General features: G+C 40.7%; 1 protein-coding gene across 4 annotated transcripts in view; it reads right to left on the reverse strand.

The window, feature by feature from the left end:
• Positions 1-27,239, reverse strand: part of Cdkal1 (CDK5 regulatory subunit associated protein 1-like 1) — a 663,938-nt gene that overhangs the window by 478,524 nt on the left and 158,175 nt on the right. For all 4 annotated transcript variants that reach the window (NR_131896.1, XM_017315589.2, NM_144536.3 and 1 more), the window contains one exon: positions 21,330-21,450. Coding sequence is in view for 2 of the 4 variants with exons in the window: in NM_144536.3 (NP_653119.1) it covers positions 21,330-21,450 (121 nt within the window). In the remaining 2 variants the exon portion in view is untranslated. The remainder of the gene's footprint in view (positions 1-21,329; positions 21,451-27,239) is intronic.

The following is a 27,239-nucleotide window of genomic DNA, read 5'->3' on the forward strand; positions in this document are numbered from 1 at the left end:
TGTCAGTGTGCCTGGGGAATCTTCCAATTACAGGAACCTAAAGAAATAAGCCCATTCTTGTAGACTTAGAAACAAAAGTTTCACAAATTTATACACATGTGTGGGAAAATAAAAGAGAAAAATGAAGAAAAACGAATGAAAATACCACCACAGGCAGAACTACACATAAAAGGTATTTTATAAGGTACAAATGAACAAAAAAAAAAAAGAAAAAAGCTCTATATAAAGTCATATTCTCTCATAACTAATACTTTAGTTTAGCCTTTAGAAGTCAAAAAAATATACATTACAACTCACCAAGTCACATATGTTGTTTTAAAACTGAAACCAGAAATTCTTACAAATGACCTTATTGTAAAACCAACTTTCTCAGTGGACTTATAGGGAAAACGCACATTCCCCAGAGACTATTTCATCAGATAAAGTAAATGAGGTCTTAACTACATGCACTATTGCCTTTTTAAAAAGCCAAATAAAACATTGTGCTTTGTCAGGGTTAGAAAAAAATAAACCAACTGAGGCTACCATGCTGATACCATAGGAAAATGAAAGCAAAGTGGTTTGAAAAGTAAATATGGGATATGTATTATTCTAGTGTTAGAGAGAGCTGACAGGCCTGCCAAATATTACATGTGTATCCAATTACACATAATTTTGGTCAGGCTACGAAAATTCGGTCCTACCCCCATCCCCTGACCAAACTAGAATAGTAGTTTTCTTGAATCAATAGAACAATTTACAGAGAGCCTTGATATATCCAACCATGCTCACTGGTTCCTTACACATGGAACCCAGTTACATGGACCGAAATGTGACGAGAGAATTGAACAGAAAAATAAGACAATATCAAGGGCCAGGGCACTGGGTACCATTAACAAAAAAAAAATGTGTGTGATTTAGGAGTCTCATCATTCAAACACCATACAAAATCACAATCTCCTTCCACTGGTCAACCGGGCATACATTAAGAGGTGCCACACCCTTCCGGTCGGCGCCAGCACTGGGTCACCTTGGACCCGGAGTCGCTGGACAAGCCCGAGGTCCCCAGAGGACTCTCCACGGGATCTTAGGACCTCTGGTGGTAGAACACAACTTCTGTTCCAATCCAATCGCACGAGACCCGAGACAGCATTAATTAGGGAAACAGAAAACCCGGCCTGACCAGGGTCACAAGTCCCTCCCGGGCTACAACACCAGGTCCCCTTGGGTGCGGAGTCATCTGACACCCCCAAGGTCCCTAGAGGAGTCTCCAAGAGATCTTAGGACCTCTGGTGAGTGGAACACAAGTTCTGCCAGGAGGCAGGTTCGAACACCACATACCTGGGCACCTTCCCTGCAAGAGGAGACCTTGCTGGCAGAGAGTGCTATAACCACTAAAATTCAGGAGAGAGCTAGCCTCCCAGATCTGCTGATTAGAGGTTAACATAATCATGGGAAGAACAAGCTCTAACCAGAGACAACTATAACAACTAACTCCAGAGATTACCAGATGGCAAAAGGCAAACATAAGAATCTTACTAACAGAAACCAAGACCACTCACAATCATCAGAACGCAGCACTCTCACCTCACCCAGTCCTGGGCACCCCAATACACTCGAAAAGCTAGACCCGGATTTAAAAGCATATCTCATGATGATGGTAGAGGACATCAAGAAGGACTTTAATAACTCACTTAAAGAAATACAGGAGAACACTGCTAAAGAGTTACAAGTCCTTAAAGAAAAACACAAAAACACAACCAAACAGGTAGAAGTCCTTAAAGAAAAACAGGAAAACACATCCAAACAGGTGAGGAAAATGAACAAAACCATACTAGACCTAAAAAGGGAAGTAGACACAATAAAGAAAACCCAAAGTGAGGCAATGCTGGAGATAGAAACCCTAGGAAAGAAATCTGGAACCATAGATTCGAGTATCAGCAACAGAATACAAGAGATGGAAGAGAGAATCTCAGGTGCAGAAGATTCCATAGAGAACATGGGCACAACAATCAAAGAAAATGCAAAATGCAAAATGATCCTAACTCAAAACATCCAGGAAATCCAGGACACAATGAGAAGACCAAACCTACAGATAATAGGAGTAGATGAGAATGAAGATTTTCAACTTACAGGGCCAGCTAACATCTTCAACAAAATAATAGAAGAAAACTTCCCAAACCTAAAGAAAGAGATGCCCATGAACATACAAGAAGCCTACAGAACTCCAAATAGACTGGACCAGAAGAGAAATTCCTCCCGACATATAATAATCAGAAAAACAAATGCACTAAATAAAGATAAAATATTAAAAATAAGTAAGAGAAAAAGGTCAAGTAACATATAAAGGCAGACCTATCAGAATTACACCAGACTTCTCACCAGAGACTATGAAAGCCAGAAGATCCTGGACAGATGTTATATAGACACTAAGAGAACACAAATGCCAGCCCACGCTACTATACCTAACCAAACTCTCAATTACCATAGATGGAGAAACCAAAGTATTCCATGACAAAACCAAATTCACACATTATCTTTCCACGAATCCAGCCCTTCAAAGGATAATAACAGAAAAAAAAAAAAAAAAACCTATACAAGGTCAGAAACCACGCCCTAGAAAAAGCAAGAAAGTAATCCTTCAACAAACCAAAAAGAAGACAGCCACAAAAACAGAATGCCAACTCTAACTATGAAAATAATAGGAAGCAACAATTACTTTTCCTTAATATCTCTTAATATCAATGGACTCAATTCCCCAATAAAAAGACATAGATTAACAGACTGGCTGCACGAACAGGACCCAAAATTTTGCTGTTTACAGGAAACCCATCTCAGGGAAAAAGACAGATACTACCTCAAAATGAAAGGCTGTAAAACAATTTTCCCAGCAAATGGTCTAAAGAAACAAGCTGGAATAGCCATTCTAATATCTAATAAAATCGACTTCCAACCAACATTCACATGGAAACTGAACAACACTCTTCTCAATGATACCTTGGTCAAGGAAGGAATAAAGAAAGAAATTAAAGACTTTTTAGAGTTTAATGAAAATGAAGCCACAACATACCCAAACTTATGGGACACAATGAAAGCATTTCTAAGAGGAAAAGTCATAGCTCTGAGTGCCTCCAAAATGAAACTAGAGAGAGCACACACTAGCAGATTGACAACACACCTAAAAGCTCTAGAACAAAAGGAAGCAAATTCACCCAAGAGGAGTAGACGCCAGGAAATAATCAAACTCAGGAGCGAAATCAACCAATTGGAAACAAGAAAAACTATTCAAAGAATCAACCAAAGGAGGAGCTGGTTCTTTGAGAAAATCAACAGGATAGATAAACCCTTAGCCAGACTCACTAAGAGGGCATAGGGACAGCATCCTAATTAACAAAATCAGAAATGAAAAGGGAGACATAACAACAGATCATGAAGAAATCCAAAATACCATCAGATCCTTCTAGAAAAGGCTATACTCAACAAAACTGGAAAACCTAGATGAAATGGACAAATTTCTAGAGAGAAACCAGGTACCAAAGTTAAATCAGGAACAAGATAATGATCTAAATAGTCCCATATCTCCTAAAGAAATAGAAGCAGTCATTAATAGTCTCCCAACCAAAAAAAAAAAAAAAAAAAGGCCCAGGACCAGATGGGTTTAGTGCAGAGTTCTATCAGACCTTCAAAGAAGATCTAATTCCAGTTCTGCACAAACTATTTCACAAAATAGAAGCAGAAGGTTCTCTACCCAATTCATTCTATGAAGCCACAATTACTCTGATACCTAAACCAGAGAAAGATCCAACAAAGATAGAGAACTTCAGACCAATTTCCCTTATGAATATCGATGCAAAAATACTCAATTAAATTCTCGCTAACAAAATCCAAGAACACATTAAAACAATCATCCGTCCTGACCAAGTAGGTTTTATTCCAGGGATGCAGGGATGATTTAATATACGGAAATCCATCAACGTCATCCATTATATAAACAAACTCAAAGAGAAAAACCACATGATCATCTTGTTAGATCCACAGAAAGCATTTGACAAAATCCAACACCCATTCATAATAAAGGTCTTGGAAAGATGAGGAATTCAAGGCCCATACCTAAACATGATAAAAGCAATCTACAGCAAACCAGTAGTCAACATCAAAGTAAATGGTGAGAAGCTGGAAGCAATCCCACTAAAATCAGGAACTAGACAAGGCTGCCCACTTTCTCCCTACCTTTTCAACATTGTACTTGAAGTCCTAGCCAGAGCAATTCAGCAACAAAAGGAGTTCAAGGGGATACAAATTGGAAAGGAAGAAGTCAAAATATCATTTTTTGCAGATGATATGGTAGTATATATAAGTGAACCTAAAAATTCCACCAGAGAACACCTAAACCTGATAAACAGCTTTGGTGAAGTAGCTGGATATAAAATTAACTCAAACAAGTCAATGGCCTTTCTCTACACAAAGGATAAACAGGCTGAGAAAGAAATTAGGGAAACAACACCTTTCTCAATAGTCACAAATAATATAAAATACCATGGCATGACTCTAACTAAGGAAGTGAAATATCTGTATGATAAGAACTTCAAGTCTCTGAAGAAAGAAATTAAAGAAGATCTCAGAAGATGGAAAGATCTCCCATGCTCATGGATTGGCAGGATCAATATAGTAAAAGTGGCTATCTTGCCAAAAGCAATCAACAGATTCAATGCAATCCCCATCAAAATTCCAACTCAATTCTTCAACAAATTAGAAAGGGCAATTGGCAGATTCATCTGGAATAACAAAAAACCTAGGATAGCAAAAACTCTTCTCAGGGATAAAAGAACCTCTGGTAGAATTACCATGCCTGACCAAAAGCTGTACTACAGAGCAATTGTGATAAAAACTGCATGGTACTGGTATAGCGACAGACAAGTAGACCAATGGAATAGAATTGAAGACCCAGAAATGAACCCACACACCTATGGTCACTTGATCTTTGACAAGGGAGCTAAAACCATCCAGTGGAAAAAAGACAGCATTTTCAACAAATGGTGCTGGCACAACTGGCGGTTATCATGTAGAAGAATGCGAATTGATCCATTCCTATCTTCTTGTACTAAGGTCAAATCTAAGTGGATTAAGGAACTCCACATAAAACCAGAGACACTGAAACTTATAGAGGGGAAAGTGGGGAAAAGCCTCGAAGAGATGGGCACAGGGGAAAAATTCCTGAATAGAACAGCGATGGATTGTGCTGTAAGATCGAGAATCGACAAATGGGATCTCATGAAATTGCAAAGCTTCTGCAAGGCAAAAGACACCGTCAATAAGACAAAAAGATCACCAACAGATTGGGAAAGGATCTTTACCTATCCTAAATCAGATAGGGGACTAATATCCAATATATATAAAGAACTCAAGAAGGTGGACTCCAGAAAATCAAATAACTCCATTAAAAAATGGGGCTCAGAGCTAAACAAAGAATTCTCACCTGAGGAATACCAAATGGCTGAGAAGCACCTGAAAAAATGTTCAGCATCCTTAATCATCAGGGAAATGCAAATCAAAACAACCCTGAGATTCCATCTCACACCAGTCAGAATGGCTAAGATCAAGAATTCAGGTGACAGCAGATGCTGGCTAGGATGTGGAGAAAGAGAAACACTCCTCCATTGTTGGTGGGATTGCAAGCTTGTACAACCACTCTGGAAATCAGTCTGGTGGTTCCTCAGAAAATTGGACATAGTACTACTGGAGGATCCTGCAATACCTCTCCTGGGCATATATCCAGAAGATGTTCCAACTGGTAAGAAAGACACATGCTCCACTATGTTCATAGCAGCCTTATTTATAATAGCCAGAAGCTGGAAGGAACCCAGATGCCCGTCAAGAGAGGAATGGATACAGAAAATGTGGTACATTTACACAATGGAGTACTACTAAGCTATTAAAAAGAATGAATTTATGAATTCTCTAAGCAAACGGATGGACCTGGAGGGCATCATCCTGAGTGAGGTAACCCAATCACAAAAGAACTCATATGATATGTACTCACTGATAAGTGGATATTAGCCCAGAAACTTAGAATACCCAAGATATAAGATACAGTTTTCGAAACACATGTAGCTCAAGAAGAAGGAAGACCAAAGTGTGGATACTTTGCCCCTTCTTAGAATTGGGAACAAAACACCTATGGAAGGAATTACAGGGACTAAGTTTGGAGCTGAGACAAAGGACAGACCATCTAGAGACTGCCACATCCAGGCATCTATCCCATAATCAGCCCCCAAATGCTGACACCATTGCATACACAAGCAAGATTTTGCTGAAAGGACCCTGACATAGCTGTCTCTTGTGAGACTATACTGGGGCCTAGCAAACACAGAAGTGAATGCTCACAGTCAGCTATTGGATGGATCACAGGGTCCCCAATGGAGGAGCTAGAGAAAGTACCCAAGGAGCTAAATGGGTTTGCAACCCTATAGGTGGAACAACAATATGAACTAACTAGTACCCCCAGAGCTCATGTCTCTAGCTGCATATGTAGCAGAAGATGGCCTAGTCGGCCATCAGTGGAAAGAGAGGCCCATTGGTTGTGCAAACTTTATATGCCTCAGTACAGGGGAACGCCAGGGCCAGGAAGTGGGAGTGGGTGGGTAGGGGGGTGGGTGGGATGGTATGGGGTACGTTAGGGATAGCATTGGAAATGTAAATGTGGAAAATACCTAACCAAAAAAAATTAAAAAAAAAAAGAGGTGCCACAAAGCTGGGCAGTGGTGGCACACGCCTTTAATCCCAGCACTAGGAAGGCAGAGGCAGATGGATTTCTGAGTTTGAGGCCAGCCTGGTCTACAGAGTGAGATCCAGGACAGCCAGGACTATATAGAGAAACCCTATCTTCAAAGAAAGAAAAAAAAAAAAAAGAGGTGCCACAAGCTCTCTAGGCTAGCCTCCACTTGAACAGGTCACTGTAACCCTATCTTTAGAAAGACACTGGTGTCCACAGTTTCCTTCTCAGATTTCATAGACTATCCTGTGATTAGTCTCAAAAGTTGCCTCTGCCTTTCCTTCTAGAACGACAGCAAAAGCCTAAAGGAAGAAGCAAGCTAGAAACCACTGAGCTTGAAATATCTTAGGACAGAGCTGATCACATGCATGGCCCCATAGTGACTTTGCTACTTGGTATTTCTATCATGCTAAGAAAACTGAAGTCTGCAGAGCTGCAAACTTGTCCTGAGGCTAGTGCTGTAATGAGAAACCTACTAACATGTGAGCAGATGCTTTGGGGCAGTCTTTGTGTTGAGGCTATATATATATATATATATATATATATATATATATATATACACACACACAAGGGATCTCTCTTCAGTATCATAGTACTGTTATCATGCCACACATACACACCTTACAAAAGAGGGATTTAAAAATTGAGACTGACAAAGAAGGGTTGAATGATGGATTCCACAGCACAGAGCAAATGATGAAATGATGGCGCAAGATCTAAACCCAAGTAATCCCAAGGGCCTGAAGGAGGCAGCCTGGGCAGCTGAGGCAGGCCTGAAAGTGGTAAATCGCCTGCCTCAGCTTCTCAAGGGCTGGGACCACAGATATTTTCTACCACACACAACTGTCTAATTCTTTTGGATACTTTTCCCACGATTCTCTTATGTAAAACCCAGCACACCGAACTCCTTGCCATTCTACACACAAGGCATGGCCTTCAAGTCAGTGCTACTGCTCATAGATTTGCTTTGATTTTTAACTTTGCGTTGATTGCCTCTGAAGACATCACAAGATAACTTGAGACATACATACCCTCCATATCCCATTGCATTGAAGTCCTTTCCAACATACCAACAAAGCACCATGACCCTGAGGTGACTTTCTTCACTTCTGCACAGTGGCACTGCACAGTGCTATGTTACATCACTGCTTTCAGTTCATATCTTTGCCTTTTGCTGTGGTGTTCTCAGGGGAGACATAAATAAACTCGTTATCCATCATACATAGGAAATTATCAATCACATTGGAAAAAGGGTAATAAACAACTCAAAATAAATAAATATACAGATGGAAAGTCTTCTATTTTCTTAATGAACAAGCATAGAATAAGGTGATATTTCCTTCAGAATATTTATTTTATATATATAAAAATGTTTGTCTACATGTATGTACAACATGGTTGTGTGTACACAACCATGGGTGTGTACAACCAAGGGTGGACAGAAAAGGGTAGGAGATTACCCTGGAACTGAAGTGAGCTTTGAGCAGCCACATGGATGTTGAGAACTGAACCTTGATTCTGTACAAGAGCAGAGAACGTTCTTAAGGCTAAATCATCTCTCAAGTCCCCAGTAAGTTGATGCTTCAATCAAAAGTTAATAAACTTTCTAAATTGTAGAGGCATCGCTAAGCTGTTATATTGATACATATCTACACCATAAATCTGTGAAATAGCCTGGACAAACTGTCAATCATTCCACTTAATGTAAATTCATGTCTATAACAGTGAGCTTGAGTATCTTTACTTTTGATTTTTCTTAAACCCAAATTTAAAACTAATCTCCCATCTTCAACCTCAATACTTCTATTATATTATAATAATAATTATAAATAAGCAAGGTAAAATTTTTTTACTTAGGGCAAGAGACTCCTATAACATGCTAGAATTTAAAATAATTTTAATCAGATATTTATATATGCCAGTGATAGATAGATAGATAGATAGATTCATTACAAAGTTAATATAAAATAATGGTTATGTAAAGAAAAATTTACAAAATTTAATATTAAAGATATCCTAATATTACTTTGAAGACACTTATTGAACCAGCATTTGGAAGTTCTGAAGTTTACAGATAATTACATCACAGGTATGGGCCAATAGTGCCATCCACTGTTCCTATGAAGATCTTTCCTAAATATAGTTGTATATTGCATAAAAAAATCTGTTGTGCAGAGATGTCATTTCTATAATATGTAAGATATCTCCAAGTGATATGTTTAGAATTGGCAGTGAAGACATGAAAAGAGCTACAAATTTCAAGAAAACTGGTTTTTAGTTGAAAGAGTAAAAATGTGACAAGAAGTTCAGGACAGCTTCCTGGTATTTGATTGTTTAGGATGTTTGATTGTTAGGATGTAAGAGCAACACAGTCATCCACAGGAAGAAAAGTAAAAGTACAATGTTCCAACCAGGCTAGAAACAGTCTCCGTACTTCACCTCACCATGCCTGAAAGTACCCAGGAAACCCCAGCCGACTGAAAGCTAGAGGCATCTGGTACTCACTCACAACTGAACACACACATTCACCTGGCGTAGCGGCACACACCTGAGAGCCCAACACAACAGAAGAAGAAGCAGGGAATCGGCACTTGGGCCAGGTCCTGACTGAGAACAAACACAAACCTGAATCATTGTGGTCGAAGGCTGAAGAGCTGATTGAGGACAAGGTCCAAACCTTCTATGAGAGTTCCAGAAGCTTTCGTGACTAAGTAACAAAAACGATGGGGCCTCTGGGAAGGGAAGACCGTGGGAAATGTTCATACAGTATAGGATTCAACAGCCCTAAAGTTCTGCAGAGAAAAGAGATGTGTGCTGAGAAGCAATGATTTCATCTGAGTCCCAAGCTAGAAAACAAGGGGATCAGGGACTCCAAACCCTAACCAGCAGAGACTCACTGCAGACTCTGTGGCCTTCCCCAGAGCAGGCTGGTGTCACATTCCATCCACCACACCGACTCCACTGCACAGCTTACACAACATGAGGAACAACAGCTCTGCCTCATTTTAGGGGTGTCAATTTACAGTTACAGTGTTTAGCCGCTAGATTTCACAGGCCATCTTAGAATAGCTACAAATCCCCTGTAGGGGAAAAAAGATCTCAACACAGAGCAAATGTAAACTGGTAAGCTACCATTCTAAGAGCAATCAAGCCCTCGGCCTGTGTTTGACCAAAAAAGTCAATCCCTAGAGAAATGACTGCATATATTTTAACCACCCTTGAGCTCTGGTCAACATCTGAGGCTTTGCCAATTAGCAAATTAAGTTTCCATTTTTGAAAGTAAAGCAAACTACTATGACAGCTAATCTCCACGGTCAATATGAGTGGCCTCAGAGGCATGCGGGGTGATAAAGCATGTTAGGGTATGTGCCTGTGAGGGTCACTCCACAGACAATGCACACAAGGGGCATTAACACAGGGAAGATACACGCTGAAGGAGGCAGAACACCTAAACACAATGGGGCCAGATGGAAGAGAAGAAGAGGAGAAGGATATTGGGCAGGCATAGGTGCACTCTCTGTCTCTGCATGTCCTGCCTCCCTCACACTCAACTGTGTATCCAGGCAACCACAGGTTAAAAGCTCAGAGCCTAGTAATCAAGATAAGGCCACCTCTTTTATGAAGTGTTTCAAGTATGTGTCAGAGCATCATAAAAGCCAACACAACTCTAACCATTTTGGCTATCTAGCAACATAAAAACATGTGAAATAATGCCTCATTGGGAGAAATCAAGATCACTGTATTGAATGATATAGTTTTCAAACTAAGAGAAAAAAATGACAACACAGAAGCCTACTTCGTTCTTCTTAAAGGATCTATGGTCATCAACCATGGATTTATTGCCAATCTTTTATAAACTAAGATTTGTGTAAAATAAAGTGAAAATGAGTTCCTTCCATTAAACTGGAGTAAAATCCCCTAACAAGTTTCAAAGCAGGTCAGTAGTGAGTAGTTAGTGGTGAGTTACTGGTCCACAGAATGAGAGGCATCAGCCAAGACCTTTGAGGAAATGATCATGAACTGGGTTTGCTGAAGGTCATATTGTCCTTACATGCTATACTGTCTCGCCTGGCTCAAGTGATCAGTCCCTGCAAGGTTTGACTCAGTCATACCAAATGAGACAAGGGGAAGGCCATAATTGCAGTTACACGATCAACTGGATGGGGCCTGCTCGAGGATGGTCTCACTGCACAGTCTGCTCTGGGATTTATTCTCAGTACACAGTGACAGCTGAACTAAGAGAAGGGAGTTGGGGATGAGGCAAAAGAAAGGAAAGAAGGGAGAAGAGAAAGAAAGGAACACAGAAGGGAAGAAGGGGAAGAGGATAGAAGAAGTGGGAGTTAGAAAGGTAAGGAGGAGGGAGGGAGGGTAGGAGGAAGGAAATATGAAATAATTAGCTCAGGTTGAATTTCAAACATCAGTGCTCAATGTGTTGTGTAAAACAGGCAACATTTGGTGTCATACTTATATTTGTATAAATAATTTAAAAAGAAGCGGTCATGAATTTGAGAAGGATGGGCTACAGGAGGAACTGGAAAAGAAGCACAAGAGGTGGAAATGAGGTAAATACAGCACCAGTATTTTTATTTTCTTAAATAGGAAATATTTAGCCATGTTATTTACATTGCTGAGTAACTCTGAAATTACTGAGCACTTTTTGTCAATAATTTGGTCTTGCGGGATTGCCTCTTTGGATAAAGGAACCAAGATCTTCAAAGAGTTATCTTAAGGCATAGCATAGAGGCTAAGGAACTTGAAGCAATCAGATTCTGACTAAGCCTGATTCATTTAATCAAAATATCTACACAATGGTCTAGTATGAATAAAGTAAAAATAAATGAGAATCTTTGGTTCTTGACAGCATGTTAAGGATTTTTGGTTCTTGACAGCATGCTAGATATAAAGTAAGAATCCAAGAAATTCATTTGAGTATACTAAAATGTGTAGTTGTCTTGGTTTGCTCTCTGTTGCTATGATAAAACAATGCAAAGCCACTTGAAGTACAAAAGGGCTCAACTGGCTTACTTCCATGTCAGAGTCCATCACCTAGGGAAGCCTAGGCAAGGAATCCAACGCAGGAACACGAGGAAGAATCCTGGAGGCAAGAATTGATACAGAGGCCATGAATGAACCCTGTTCACAGGTTTCCTCAAAAACTGATATCTCACCTTTCTTTCTTATACAAGCCAAGGCCACACGCTCAGCAATGGTACTGCCTACACTGGACTAGGCTCTGCAATTTCAATCAATAATCAAGAACATGCCCCACAGGCTTACCTCTGGGCCAATGCGACAAAGGCAATTCCTTGAGGTTTCCTCTTTCCAGATGACACTAGCTTGTGTCAAACTGATGAGGAGCTAATGAGCACATACTCTTTCCCCAAATCTGTAAAATGAATCAACCTAGTGTGAGTGTGACAATGACCGCTGTAAAAAGTCTCCGGAAGGTTGAGTGTAGAGATGGTTTAAGGCAAGGTCTCAGTTTGCATACCAGGTTGCAAACACACTCGTCCTGCCTCAGCCCAAGTGTTATAACTATATGCATGGCCCACCATCGTAGGCAGAACTTTTACTCTTCCCTCTCCATCTTTAACGTTATTTGTTTTTATGAGATACAGTTTTGCTATGTAGTCCTCACTGACCTGAAACTGTGTAGACCAGACTGGCTTTAATCTCACAATGAACTACCTGCCAATTGCTTTGATTAGAGGTAGTCATCATACATGGCTACAATATTTCTAACAAAACTCAAAAACACTCTGTGTATACAATAGTATTTGCCAAAAGCCTCACTTAATATAAAGAGACAGTAATGGAGCTTTGTATTATACAGTGCTGATAACAAAACGTGTTTGAGGACAGAAGCAGGGAGATGCAGCACATTCTATTAGTCCTTGATGCTTCTGCATGTGGCAGAGAGAGACAGTAAGAGAACTTCTGAGAATCCAATGACCCCTCATAGTCAGAGAGCTGAGGAGTCAATGCTTGTGCCCTCAGCATTTGGAAGACAGCTGAGACATTTCCCCAAATACGGGCTCTTTGATACCTCTACTTATAGCTGTATATTTGCATGCTGTCAGTTTCATAGATGACTTGGGAGAAGTTTATCTCTGTATTCTACAATCTGATGTCATAAGCACGAAATAATATTTTCAATTACACTGTGATTATAACCACTAATAAAGCCTATGCTTTCAACAGATTCAGAAGCTTCTGTAAAGATAATTCCAGTTGTGTAGGATAAGTTTGTAATCACTGCCTTTCATTCATGTATTCATAGAGAGGCTAGATATCAAGGACTATGAAAGAGCCTGATATGAGGCAGACATTCCAGAAAATGTAAACATCTAAGTAAGAATGTTTTCCTAAAGCTCAGCTGCTTACAGGGGAAGAAATGGGGAGTAAAAGATTCTTTTTATAAATGATAATAACTCCAATTATGTAATCTCAAAGAAAATTAAATTCCCCTCAATGGTCTCCAACTACCATCCTTCTACACCTAACTAATGAAAAAGACCGAGAGACAAGATAAATAATGAAAGAAAAAGATCAGGCACCAGGAGGCCAAGTAGCATATTCTGAGATGTATTTAGCAGAGGGAGGCTTGCAGCCTTCAGCCTGGGATAATCTGACAGTTCTGCTGATTGCACTATCCTCACTGGCAATGAGGCAGCAGTCAACTCCCAGCTTTGGAAGATGAAGACTGTCAAAGATGACAACCTTAACAATCAAAGAAATAACAAGCAGAACACAGCTTGCCTTCATTTTCCAATGTCCGACTTCTTACTTTATGTTCTACCATCCTTGCGTCTGTGTCCCACTCCCACTGTTGGGAAAAGCAAAGTATGGCTCAAGGGAGAGCCCGTGCATGGGGACATATGAGAAATGACTTCTGCCTCCTTGTAGGGCACCAACAAAAGGCAAAGTACAACTTGAGGAATTATGAGCTTTAGGTGGAGGGTTCACTTATAGGAACATGGGTAACACCAAACCAGCTACACTACCAAACTACTGCAGCAGACATGACAACTTCTGTATAGCCTCACAGAGTCCTCACCTCCAGTTATCCTCCCCCTTCTAGACAGTTAACACCTCAGGGCCACATGCAATTAGGGAAGAATTACATACGGCAGACTGGGAAGGAGAGACCCAAGGACTGTAGTTGGAATGATCCTCCACTACCTCCTTTCTACGAGAGAATATCAATTAGCGCTTCAATCTCAAGGGTCGCTTGTAAGTGTTCACAGCTGCTGTGATGAAAATGATGGCTGTTATTCTTGGAAGATCATGCTTACAATGGTTGGAGCCACTGATAAGGTACCCTCACACACTTCCTGTAAAAGACTCTAATGAAACTTATGTGGTCTCTCTCACACACACACACATGAATGTAGAGGATAAATAGGGAAAGGAATAATGAGGACAGTAGAAGAACAAGAGACAATAACAGGCATGAAAAAAATATATATATATATTTTCTTACTATATTCCAAAGTACTCTCCCATAGCAAACCTCACTGATGTCTAAGTCTCTCATTTTCACAGAGTATGGAAATGGTTCATATATGTCTATAAGCTATGGGTGTGTGGTGGGGCGGGAGGCAGGCATACTAGGAAAGCATTCCACTAACTGACTTACATCCCCAGACCCCAGACACACCCCCTCTCTCTCTGAAAAGGAGTCTTACTCTGGAAGCCCCGTTGCCTTGAACTCATTGTAATCACCCTGTGACAGCCTCCCGTCAGCTGAGATTACAGGTGTGCTCCAGTCTCTGCCCTGCCAACCTATCCCTGCAGCTCTTCATCTTCCCACACTAACCCACATGACAAACTGCTGGCAGAAAAACAATCCCAGTGTTGACTTTAGCAGTTTCCCTGTCTCTAGCAAGTGAACTGACTTGCATTTTTCTCCCTGAGCGATCAGAGTTTTCACACATAAGACCATCTACTTCATGCTTCTGAAGTATGCTAGACTCTCCAGACAACTGGACACTTGTACAAGTCACAGACAACTTGCTGACTGCCCTTGCAACTTCATCTTTCCTATCTTCCTATACTGTGGGGAGCCGCCCTCACATTCGCCGTTACAAGATGGCACTGACATCCTGTGTTCTAAGTGGTAAACAAATAATCTGCGCATGTGCCAAGGGTAGTTCTCCACTCCATGTGCTCTGCCTTCCCCGTGACGACAACTCGCCCGATGGGCTGCAGCCAATCAGGGAGTGACACGTCCTAGGCGGAGGATAATTCTCCTTAAAGGGGACGGGGTTTCGCCATTCTCTCTCTTGCTCTGGCTCTTGCTCTCTTGCGCTCTTGCGCTCTGGCTCCTAAAGATGTAAGCAATAGAGCTTGCTCTCTTGCTCTCTGGCTCCTGAAGATGTAAGCAATAAAGCTTTTGCCGCAGAAGATTCCGGTTTGTTGCGTTCTTCCTGGCAGGTCGCGAACGCGTGTAAGACTATACCTGCTCTTCAGACTTTCTGTACTGAGCAGAAATGTCTCCCCCATCTATGTGCATGCTAGCCTCTAGAACACAGCAAGGCAGGTGGGATTTAAATTAAAGTGGACAATGAACTGACAAAACACAAACTGTCCTGGATTATCCTAGTGGACCAAGAGTCATCACTCAAAAGTGAGAAGAGCTGGAAGGGAAGGAGATAAGAGAAGGCAGACACAGAGAAGTGAATGTTGTCAAGGGGACCATAGGGTAAGAACAGGAAGGGTCTCCAGTGGCTGAAAGGGCATGGCAGCCTAGTACCTGATGCCTCTAGACCCACCCTGCCAGCACTGCCTGACTTACTAAGGCCTGTTAGATTTCTCCCCTACAGAATCGTAAAATAATAGGTTCACCCAGTTTTGAGCAACCAGGTCTGTGCTCTGCAAGTGATAAACCAAACACATCTGTGCATGCAGTTATCCAAACTCATCCTCCCCATTTGTATGCAGTTATCCAAACTCATCCTCCCCATAACCCTTCTCATTATCCCAATCTGATAGAAAAATCTCAGCTGACCTTATTGGACATGAGACCTTTATTTCTCTGAACTCACAAATGTGTCTGGGAAGAGTTAAGGCCAAGCAAGACTACACCCAGTCCCATCCCATGGAGACAACTCTATGAAGCCAAGTGACCTAATTTTCTTAGCTTTGTCATCGGTACAGAAAATTACCTTAAGGCTATTGTGAGAATAGATGATGGAAAGAATATAGACTTTATAAACCACACCTGGAATATGAGGTACATTGAATATGCATTAGTAATTATTATTAGCTTTATTCTTATTGGGTAATGTCCATGGTACTGTCTTATTACCCTACTACACAAGAATGGGCCTATTCATATTAATTTACTTACTCTATAGAGAAACTTTGACACATGGAAAACAGTCTACAAATACTAGCCATACTAGATAAGTGACTACTAGTCTCAAATAGTTCACTTTAATGCAACAAGAATATTTTCAAAATAAAATACAATAAAAGCATTCAAACAGAATTACCTTGTATGGAGGCATTAGATTACCTAATGAAAATCATAGGGCCAGAGATGGGACACATTACTCTGAGTTACTGGCCAGGGAGGCCCCAAAGATCTCCAAAACAGCACAGCCAATTGCCATTGCTCTAGATACCCACTATAGGAACATGGAAAGACCCTCTTACTAATGACATAAGTACAGAATTTGGCTGTAAGACATATAGAAAAATAAACCTAAACTGAACATGAAGCTCTCTCCTTGCTCACAGTCTTCCAGTGTCAGAAGATGTTCTGCAGGCTGCTGGGGCAAGAAAAGAGCATCAATTTTCTCACCTAGAGCTGGACTCTTCATTCTACATCAGTGAACTGTTAGACAAGGTTCCGTTGCTGGTGCACCTGTGCCATAACTCTTCTTGGGTTACTAACTGCATTCTGATTGGGGCTAAAGTGTAATTTCATGATTGGTACTGAAATCCTGGTCAAAACTCACTGCTGGGGAGGTCATAAGTCCTAATGTAGTATCTGCGATTAATATTTTGCTAAATGGTAATTCAAGACTAATTGGTGAATGTACTGTACAATGTTAATTTCCAGGTTTGACCAGGCTATTATGCCCATGAGTTCATGCCAGCTATAATCATATGGTCAAGATCTAACCAAATACCTGAATGGCTTGCGGGAGTGCTCCAAGGATCACTCCCCTTACCAGAGAGCTAATCACAGGTGACAGCTGCAGGAAGAGAAAGCATCATTCTAAGATGTGTAAGCACTGAGGGATGCGCATGCTTTAGTGAATGCCCCCACACCATACACATACGGATAATAATGATAGGTTATCAAAATGAAAGAGGGTTGGAACTTAGGAAGAGATCATGTCATAAGGCAGAAAGAGTTAGAAATGAGAAATGAAAGGCAGATATGATTGTGCTTCATTTTGTGTGTGTGTATTCATTGGATATATTTATAGGACGGTCTCACAAATAAAGAAAAATTAATACAAGAAAAGAAAAATGGAGCAAATAATATCTTGGCCTAAAATTCACACATTTAATACAATAAATAGAAACAAACCCCTAAAGATAAACTTACCAAAAAATGTGCAAATTATTTTAGATAAAATATTTTTCTAGATCTCTATGTATGAAAATACTAAAACACTCTTAGTAAAGCCAATACATAAATACTATCATCAAGTTAATAACACCCTAGCTTATTAAAAAAAAAAACTCAACTTGATCTGAAATGCTCAACTTGTTCCTTGACAAAAAGTAACTAATACACTCCACTAATATACTTTTAAATTACAGATTCATATGTGCATCCGTGTAGGCATGAGTACAGGTGCCCTTGGAGAATGGAGGTTCTGATACCCTGAAACTCCATTTATAGAAGTTTGTAAACCACCAATCACAGGTTCTAGGAAGAAAACTTGTAACTGCTAACCATTTAAAAGTAATTTCAAGTAAGTTTCTTAAAAAAGCAATTTGCTCCACCGGCACTAAGGGTTAAAAACTGAAATCCAAGCAAAGATGTTACAAGGTGATAGTGTGGAATGACACTCGTGGGGCGGCTTCCGTGTGAGAGAAGTGATAAGACAGCAACCGGCTCAGCAAAGTGATGGCGACTCACATCTCACAAGGCCTACTGCGATTTTAGATAATATGAATTGACTTAACATCAAAAATGTGCTTACTTACTTACTTCCAAGGGTCAATTCTATATTCACTGATGTAAGAGACAAGACTGTGAGTTATTGCAAATACCTGCTAGCTTCAGTATTCATTACAGTGCCATCAACACAACAACTAAATCCATAGGAGAAAAGTTCAGATCGCATAGAGAAACTTTAACATGATGCTGTTTGAGACAAAATTGTAACACAATACTTAACAGTTTTGGAATAACTAATATATGGCAAAATTGCAATGACCTTAAAATAAACCATTCAGGAGCCAGGGAGCAGGTTCACTAGGTAAAGAGTTTGACGAGTGAGTGTAAGGATCCATGTCTGATGCACAGCCCCTACGTACAAACTGCAGCCATACTCTTATGACCCCAGTGTTGAGATAACAGAGACCAAAGGGTGTCTAACCTCCCTTGCCAGCCAGCCAGGCAGTAGAACTGAACTGCTGAGCACCAAGCTCCATGACAGACTCTACCTCAAACAATGAGGTAAAGAGCAAAAGTGATGCACATACCCAGCACTAATGTCTGACCTATGGGCACGCGTGCACACACACACACACACACACACGCACACGCGCACACGGGGAGGAGGGGAAGGAGGAAACAGTACAGCAGAAGCACCATTCCGAGTCTGAGAGAAAAGCAACAGCTGAGATGAAGGAAGCAAACAGCCTTGTGGTGATAAGAAGCTCAGTCACCGCTCACTACAAATCACTAAAAACCCTGCTTCACTTCGGGTTCTGAGTTTCTGTCCGAGCCCCTTCACCCTCAAAGCCGAAAGCCAGAAATCTGTTCCACAAAACATTCCCCAGTCGGTTAACTGCCACCCAGGGGGATGTTAATGAAAAACCAAGAAACTCTTCTACCTTCTGTGGACTACAGCAGCAGTGTGAGGGGTGAAACAGACACAGGGAAGTCTGAAAAGGAGCTGGCCCATGACAGGGTGGACACACATGCAGGAGAAATGCAGGTACGTGGAGCTGGCTTAGAGAAGCAGAAATGCAGGTACCTGGAGCTGGCTTAGAGAAGCAGAAATGCAGGTACCTGGAGCTGGCTTAGAGAAGCAGAAATGCAGATACCTGGAGCTGGCTTAGAGAAGCAGAAATGCAGGTACCTGGAGCTGGCTTAGAGAAGCAGAAATGCAGGTACCTGGAGCTAGCTTAGTTAGAGAAGCAGAAATGCAGGTACCTGGAGCTAGCTTAGTTAGAGAAGCAGAAATGCAGGTACCTGGAGCTGGCTTAGAGAAGCAGAAATGCAGGTACCTGGAGCTGGCTTAGAGAAGCAGAAATGCAGGTACCTGGAGCTGGCTTAGAGAAGCAGAAATGCAGGTACCTGGAGCTGGCTTAGAGAAGCAGAAATGCAGGTACCTGGAGCTGGCTTAGAGAAGCAGAAATGCAGGTACCTGGAGCTGGTAGAGAAGCAGAAATGCAGGTACCTGGAGCTGGCTTAGAGAAGCAGAAATGCAGGTACCTGGAGCTGGCTTAGAGAAGCAGAAATGCAAGTACCTGGAGCTGGCTTAGAGAAGCAGAAATGCAGGTACCTGGAGCTGGCTTAGAGAAGCAGAAATGCAGGTACCTGGAGCTGGCTTAGAGAAGCAGAAATGCAGGTACCTGGAGCTGGCTTAGAGAAGCAGAAATGCAGATACCTGGAGCTGGCTTAGAGAAGCAGAAATGCAGGTACCTGGAGCTGGCTTAGAGAAGCAGAAATGCAGGTACCTGGAGCTGGCTTAGAGAAGCAGAAATGCAGGTACCTGGAGCTGGTAGAGAAGCAGAAATGCAGGTACCTGGAGCTGGCTTAGAGAAGCAGAAATGCAGGTACCTGGAGCTGGCTTAGAGAAGCAGAAATGCAGGTACCTGGAGCTGGCTTAGAGAAGCAGAAATGCAGGTACCTGGAGCTGGCTTAGAGAAGCAGAAATGCAGGTACCTGGAGCTGGCTTAGAGAAGCAGAAATGCAGGTACCTGGAGCTGGCTTAGAGAAGCAGAAATGCAGGTACCTGGAGCTGGCTTAGAGAAGCAGAAATGCAGGTACCTGGAGCTAGCTTAGAGAAGCAGAAATGCAGGTACCTGGAGCTGGCTTAGAGAAGCAGAAATGCAGGTACCTGGAGCTAGCTTAGTTAGAGAAGCAGAAATGCAGGTACCTGGAGCTGGCTTAGAGAAGCAGAAATGCAGGTACCTGGAGCTGGTAGAGAAGCAGAAATGCAGGTACCTGGAGCTGGCTTAGAGAAGCAGAAATGCAGGTACCTGGAGCTGGCTTAGAGAAGCAGAAATGCAGGTACCTGGAGCTGGCTTAGAGAAGCAGAAATGCAGGTACCTGGAGCTGGCTTAGAGAAGAGCAGAGGAAACCCTCCAATGGAGAGGGCAGGAAGAAAAGGGCAGCAGCAGACAGTCAAACCTGGGGTGGGGAGGACAGGGGCTGAGGAATAAAAGACCTCAATCTTCCCAAGAAGACTGAGGCTTTAATGTGGAGCCTAATTGAAAGAGCCCAAGCCCAGGAGCTGTGAGCAAAGAAAGCAGAAGTAATAGAGACAAGGGCTATGGTTTGAGACCATAGCCTCAGACAAAGAAGAGGCAACGGGAGAAGCATGTAATGGTCACGCATGGGTTGTTTGAAGAATTATTAGCCAAAAAAAAAAAAAAAAAAAAAAAAGAATTGTTAGCTATTGATCAACTATGGTTAGTATTTGGAGCAATCTCTCCCAGAATCTCACGGTAAAAGCAGTCAGAGACGCTGAGTCAGCCATTCCTGAAACTCTTTCCAAGCTTTCTGCTTTGTGTTTGCTTGGGGAAGGATGGTGAGGGATTGAGACTGGATCTCCCTCACACTGGCCTGAGCTTCCTACATGGCACGGACAGATTTTACAGTCCAGATCCTAGTGACTTAGCCTGGGATTGCAGGTGTGAGCCATGAGACTGTTTTATCATTTTTAAGAACTTTTGCCGGGCGTGGTGGCACACGCCTTTAATCCCAGCACTCGGGAGGCAGAGGCAGGTGAATTTCTGAGTTTGAAGCCAGCCTGGTCTACAAAGTGAGTTCCAGGACAGCCAGGGCTACACAGAGAAACCCTGTCTCAAAAAACAAACAAAAAAAACAACAACAACAACAAAAAACAAACAAACAAACCAAAAAAAAAGAACTTTTAAAAAGATTTTTAACAAAGTATATACCTGGGAAATGAAGTCCACGTGTACTGCCCAAAATGAGAAAAGTAATGTCAAAGATATGAAATCCTGACTCAAGCATACATGTCGTTTAAAGACAGGACACATCTTAAAAGAAATTATACTTATAAGGATTAGCACTTTTTGTGATTTTCTTTTCAACAAACACATTTCAACCCGTGGCATCAGATGTCCAAGGGCATACAGGCTGAACTCATGGGAGCCCACTATGCCATGAACAATTCCGAGAGACACTCACCCCGTGTTGATGGAAATGATTTCTATCAGCGGATTCTTTCTGATCTTCGGCAAATCCAGTCGAGCTCCACCCAAGCGCTTCCCGTTGTCTTTCTTCTGGCCCAGGAGCCTCACTGAGTGACCTTTGAGTCAAGTACAAGACAAACATTGGCATGCCACACAAATCCACTGTTATTTAATGTTTTCAATAAATATGTTCATGATTGGATTTGATTTTTTTTTCCTCCAGGAATAAAAGCATACTAGAGAAGATGTGATCATTTGAACACAAAAAAAAAAAAAAAAAAAAAAAAAAACAATAAAAAAGAATCTGTTTTAAGGACTGACTCTATCTGCCAATGCTTTGTTCATAGTATGCACACATTTGGGAGAGCCTCTGTGTCCTTAGAAACAAGCTCACAAGTGAACACTGTGCTGAGCAGACACCACGATGCAACAGAAAGGTCTTACAAGACTTACCAGGGCATTAGGACTACCTGCTCTTTCCTAACTATATTACGACATATGGATGGTAACTCACACTGGGTTAAAATAGTCAGAACTGGTATTTTCTACAGTCCCCTGCTAGTCCCCTGCCCCTATGCTCTTGCTTCCCTCCCAGACTCACTCACACTTTCATGCCGTGTGTGTGTGTGTGTGTGTGTGTGTGTGTGTGTGTGTGTGTGTGTGAAGTATCTCTGTAAAGCCTAGGACTAGTTATTTTCAAATAAAACCTTTCGAGTTGACTTGTACACCATGCACCGGATGACTTCTAAGATCCATTAAAAGTGTTGTAAGTGTTAAAAACTTGGAAGTAATTTTAGACATGTAGAAAACACAGAACAAAGGACCTGTATATCCCCTGATTCTAGTCACAAGTTTACCATGTAGGGTTACTCTTTGCACTCAGACTTGATGTGTTTATGACTACACCATGCAATACATCCCATAAAACCATTCATCTTGGCTGCACACAGCAATGATTTTTAAATAAATTTCTACAGTGATATACTGGGGTGGTTTGTTTGGTTCTTTTTTTTTGTTTTTTGTAATTTTACCATTGACTATTCTACAGCATATAAAAGTTATCTACTGTAAAAATAAAATTAAATGATTTTAAATAAAGATCTACAGTTTTATAATCTTGACAATAACCCAGTTTGGGAGCATTTCCATCATGACTAGAAACTCCTTTGAGTTTAGCTCAACCCATCTCTGCCCCCTGCCGTAAGCAGTATATGTTGTTAGTCCATTGGCCAGGAGAGGGACATCTACCCCATTTCCAAGTAACTATTATAAGAACACTTCTAAGAACTTCTGCACATTTGTATACCCATGTTTGCACACTTCTCTTAGAACCTAACATAGAAATTATTGAATTATTTCATGAGGTCTTATTTTAGCTAAGGGATAACCAATTTATATTCTCAATTTTATGAAATGAGATTATTAAAATTTGTCTCCCATTTTGCATATTATATTTTAACTTGCAGGATGATATCTTTTGGAGGAAAATGTCTGTCAGTTTAACAAACTTCAAATTACACACTATTTCCTTCATGGCTTATGTTTTTGGTGTTACCTAGGATCCCTTTGTCTTTCCCAGAGGTGCAAAGGTATTCTTGCCTTTTCCTGACTATTCTATCATTCTAGCTCTTACATCTGGGTCGAGGGTGGACTCTGATGCTTTCTGTGTAGTAAGGGCCTATGTTTACCTACCCACACTATACTCGGTGATCTCAGTGCCATTTCTTTGTCTTATTCAACCATGTACAAATCTTGTCATATAGATTAACACAAAAAAAGTTATCCAAAGCCAAAAAAGCAGTGCTGTAAATATCATTTTAAAAGAAAATACATATTTATAGCATTTCTGACACTTTCTTCCCACTGCTCCTTGGAATTCTATTTATCATGTGTGCCACTTTTCTCCCTGACCTGTCCCTTTGAGTGTTTTTCATAAAGTAGCTCATTTAGCAACAAAGCCACATTTCTTGCTTATCTGAGAACATTTTTATTTTTGCTTCTTTTGTAGAGACTAGCTGGGCTGGATATAAAACTGCTGCTGTCTGTGCAATGGATATTAGTTGTCTATGGTGTTTACTGTTCATGATCGCATGCCAGCTATTAATCTCACTGTTTGTTCCCTTAGGCTTTTTCAGACATCATTTTGTTTTACTCAGTTTGTTGGGGTTGAGGTGTGGATTTCTGTAGTAGCCTAAATGGGATTAACGTCCTTTGGATTTATAAAATGTTCATCTAGGATTTTTTCAAACTTTTTTGTATGGCATTTTTTTTCTATCCATTCTTCTGCAACTCCCGTCATGCATTTGTTAGTATGTGACAAATATGTGTCTAACAAGTACTTAAAGCTATTTTAGTCAGGGTTCTACAGAGACACAGAACTTCAAGGAAACAGGATCACCTGATTATAGAGGCTGAGCAATCTCATGGCAAGTCAACAGTGTAGCTGACAACAGCAAAAGGTGTCAGAGTCAAGAAAAGTGATGATATAAATATCAGGCTGAAATCAAATGCCAAGAGCCCAGGAGACAGATGATAGGAGTGCCAGAATTCAAAGGTATTATACTATTTCCTTCATGGCTCATGTCTTTAGTGTTATTCCTCGGATACCCTCTCAGACCTTGTGTCTCACTCTTTTCTCAGCATCTTCTCGCTCTCCCTGTCTCCCAGTCCCCACCCCTTTTCTCAGTCCTCATGGCTCTGGCTCCTGTCTGTCTGCCTGTGTACATGTCTACTTGTGTGCCTCAATCCCTTCCCCAGGTCCTCACTTCTCTCCCCCCACCCCCAAAAAAGAAGTCTCAGATCGTAGAAAAAGAAAGAGACACTGGCATTTCTCTGCTTTTCTTGTTTAATTCAGGTTCCCAGAGAACAAGAGGGTGCCCATGATATAGAGTGAATAATAGAGTGAATAATAGAACGGAATCCCCCATGTCACATGCCAGTCTTTACTGGAAGCATCCTCACAAATGAACATGAGCATTGTATCTGTTTCAATCAAAACCAAAGTCACATGGGCTACCCCACTCAGCAGGAGAGATGGGCTCAGAGCATCCCAAGCACAGAGAACAGTGCTCTACTAGCTGAGTGCCGTTTGTCCAGTCAATAACCATAGAACAACATTCACAATGGTATTCATTCTATCCCTGTTCTTCATATGAACTCAGTCCTCTATCATAAAACTTACTGATATTTCCCATTTGCCATGAAGAGTCCAGACTTGAGCCATTCCAATGAGCACCTCGCTCAGATAATACTCATTTCATTGCAGACAATATCATTCTTTGTTTGCACAACTTTACTATATGAGCTCAAGTCATTGTCACTTTTTTCTTGATATTTCTTAACATGGCTTCACTTGGTTCTTTGAAATCCTTGTCTTCTAATTACCACATTTTTAAGGAAAATCAGAATTAATAATTTAATGTTAACCCAATTTAATGGGGGTGAACTGGGTTGTACCTAGTATTTAGGCACCTATAATTATATAATGTGAAATATGGGACATTTCATACAATTTATTATAGCAAATCAAAATTTAGATTCCCTAAGAATACTACTTTAATATAATGACTATCTAAACTAAATTTATGAAACCAACCCTCTCTACAATGAATAACTCTTAATATTGCTGTCGCTGTTTCTCTCTCTCTCTCTTTCTTCCTTTCTTTCTTTCTTTCTTTCTTTTCTTTTCTTTCTTTCTTTCTTTCTTCCTTCCTTCCTTCTCTTTTCTTTCTCTCTCTCTCTCTCTCTCTCTCTCTCTCTCTCTCTCTCTCTCTCTCTCTTCTTCCTTCTCCTCGTCTGCCCTCTTCTTCCCTCTTCCTCCTCTCTTCATCCTCCTCCTCTTCTTCTTGGGGCAGCTTGTTTTGTTTTTCTTTCAAGCATGGTATTATAGGGGTCAACTTGGAATGGGCAAATTTCCCTGCAAGTCAAAACTGATTACTCATTTGCTCAAAAATGATGAGCAAATCAGAGTTCTAGTATCTATTGATGGATCTATTTATGGACCAATGAGAAAAGGGTATGGGTCACTTCCAAGTGAGCCCTGAATTTTACTGTAACCTGGGCTCCCATTGGTCCATTCTGGCTTTCTCTCAATTCATGTACAGGCAGATATGAGTTATACTAGGCCCACTCCCATCTCTTCAGTGTGTACACACACCATCTACTCAACTCAACGCAAAGGATTTGGGGAGTTTCTCTAGGTTCCTACCACTGTCTCACAAACTGCAATTTCCTAATTAAACCAAGACTAGTGAACTTGATGGTAGACCTTGATTGCATTAAACTAGCTGGTAGCATCAATGCAACAGAGCCACATAGCTCTCTCCCTGATCATCAAAATCTCCACTGTAACTAACAGTTAGCAACTGAGCCATCTCTGGAGTGGAAACAGAGACACCAGGTCGCACAGTATGCTTTTTCTATGTAGAACAATCCTGTCAACACAACATCAAGAAGGGAAATGGGGGCGGCCCAAGCACAAATGCCACATACAACTATTCTTAGCCAACCTTTAGTGATTTTCACAATGATAACTCTTTAACTTATAGCTGAAAGGTTTTGGTGAGTTTCCATAAAAAGTCCAGCTTTATCATTGTTTTGTGAGTATGTTCTGTGGGTTAAAATACATTATCATTGCAAATGCAAATCAAATGCAACTTTTTCAAAGCAATCTTAACATAAGCTCAAATGCATACACAATGTTACATATATGTTTTATCAGCCTTTATTTCAGAAAGATGGACTGTTTAAACATCTGAAGAGGCAGGTTTCCAAGACTAGAAAACAAGGAAACCATCAGTCAGAGCCCTTGATGCACTAACAACTCAAATAGGAAAAGTTCATTCATTCTGACAATGTCTGATCTTACAGTTAAGAATAGTCAAAGCCCAACGACTAATTAAATCCTACAGATGCTCAAGATAAGATGAACTTCTCAATCAAGGTCCAGCTAATGAAGAGGTGAAAGAGATTGGCCAGATAACACAACAGTTCTTTGAGAAAGTCCAAAAGGTCAAGAATGACTATGCAAAAGGAAAGCCGTTTTCATATAAGCTCCAGGCAAATTTCCTTTTGTCCTGCTGGGACTCTGTAATATGCAACCTGCTCTAATAATATTCAATAAATTATTCATCTTCGCAATCTACATGTAAATAGAGAAGCGTGTCTACATGCAATGATACAAAAGAGTTATTTTCTAATCCAATGACTCATTAAAAAGTGTCACATCTAACAATAGGCTAGTTGGTGTTTAGTGCACCAAAGACAAAAATAGAAAGCATAAAAGTTGTTTGTTATATATAGACAAAGATGAAAGGAAGGAAACGATGTGATTTCCTTTAAAATGGACTAACAAATTAAAACTCCTATTTGTGATATATTATCTTTCTTTAATGTCCTGTTTCAAAGGAAATTATTGCAAAATGTTCATCAAACCCATGGGCTATAAAGTCAGAATACACATGTTGCAAATTATTTCCTGTTTCATGTGAAGTTACGAATGTTGTTGCCTTCTGAAGCAAAACTGAAATTAGAAAAAATAAAAATAACATGAAGGAGACACCATAAACAAAATATGACATTAAGAGGAAACAAGGGAGACAGAAAAACATGCTGAGGGACTGGAGATGAGACAGGGGCAGATTCTTGAAGCAACATATCATAAAAATGAACATATTAACACATATATATATGTGTGTATATATATATATATATATTCCGTATATATAAAGGACCATGAAAGGAAGACTATAATTGAACACCCACGTGCTGTATCTTGGCTTGATCCCTTCTTGTAAGCCTCTAGTGTCTAGCACTGTGATAGAAAATGAGTGACTGCTAGCATGGCCTGCTGGTGAGAGCCTGTAATCCCAGATACCCAGGAGGCTGCAGCAGAAGGATCACCAGC

Source organism: Mus musculus, chromosome 13 (genome assembly GCF_000001635.26).
Source record: "Mus musculus strain C57BL/6J chromosome 13, GRCm38.p6 C57BL/6J".
NCBI classification, from domain to species: Eukaryota; Metazoa; Chordata; class Mammalia; order Rodentia; family Muridae; genus Mus; species Mus musculus.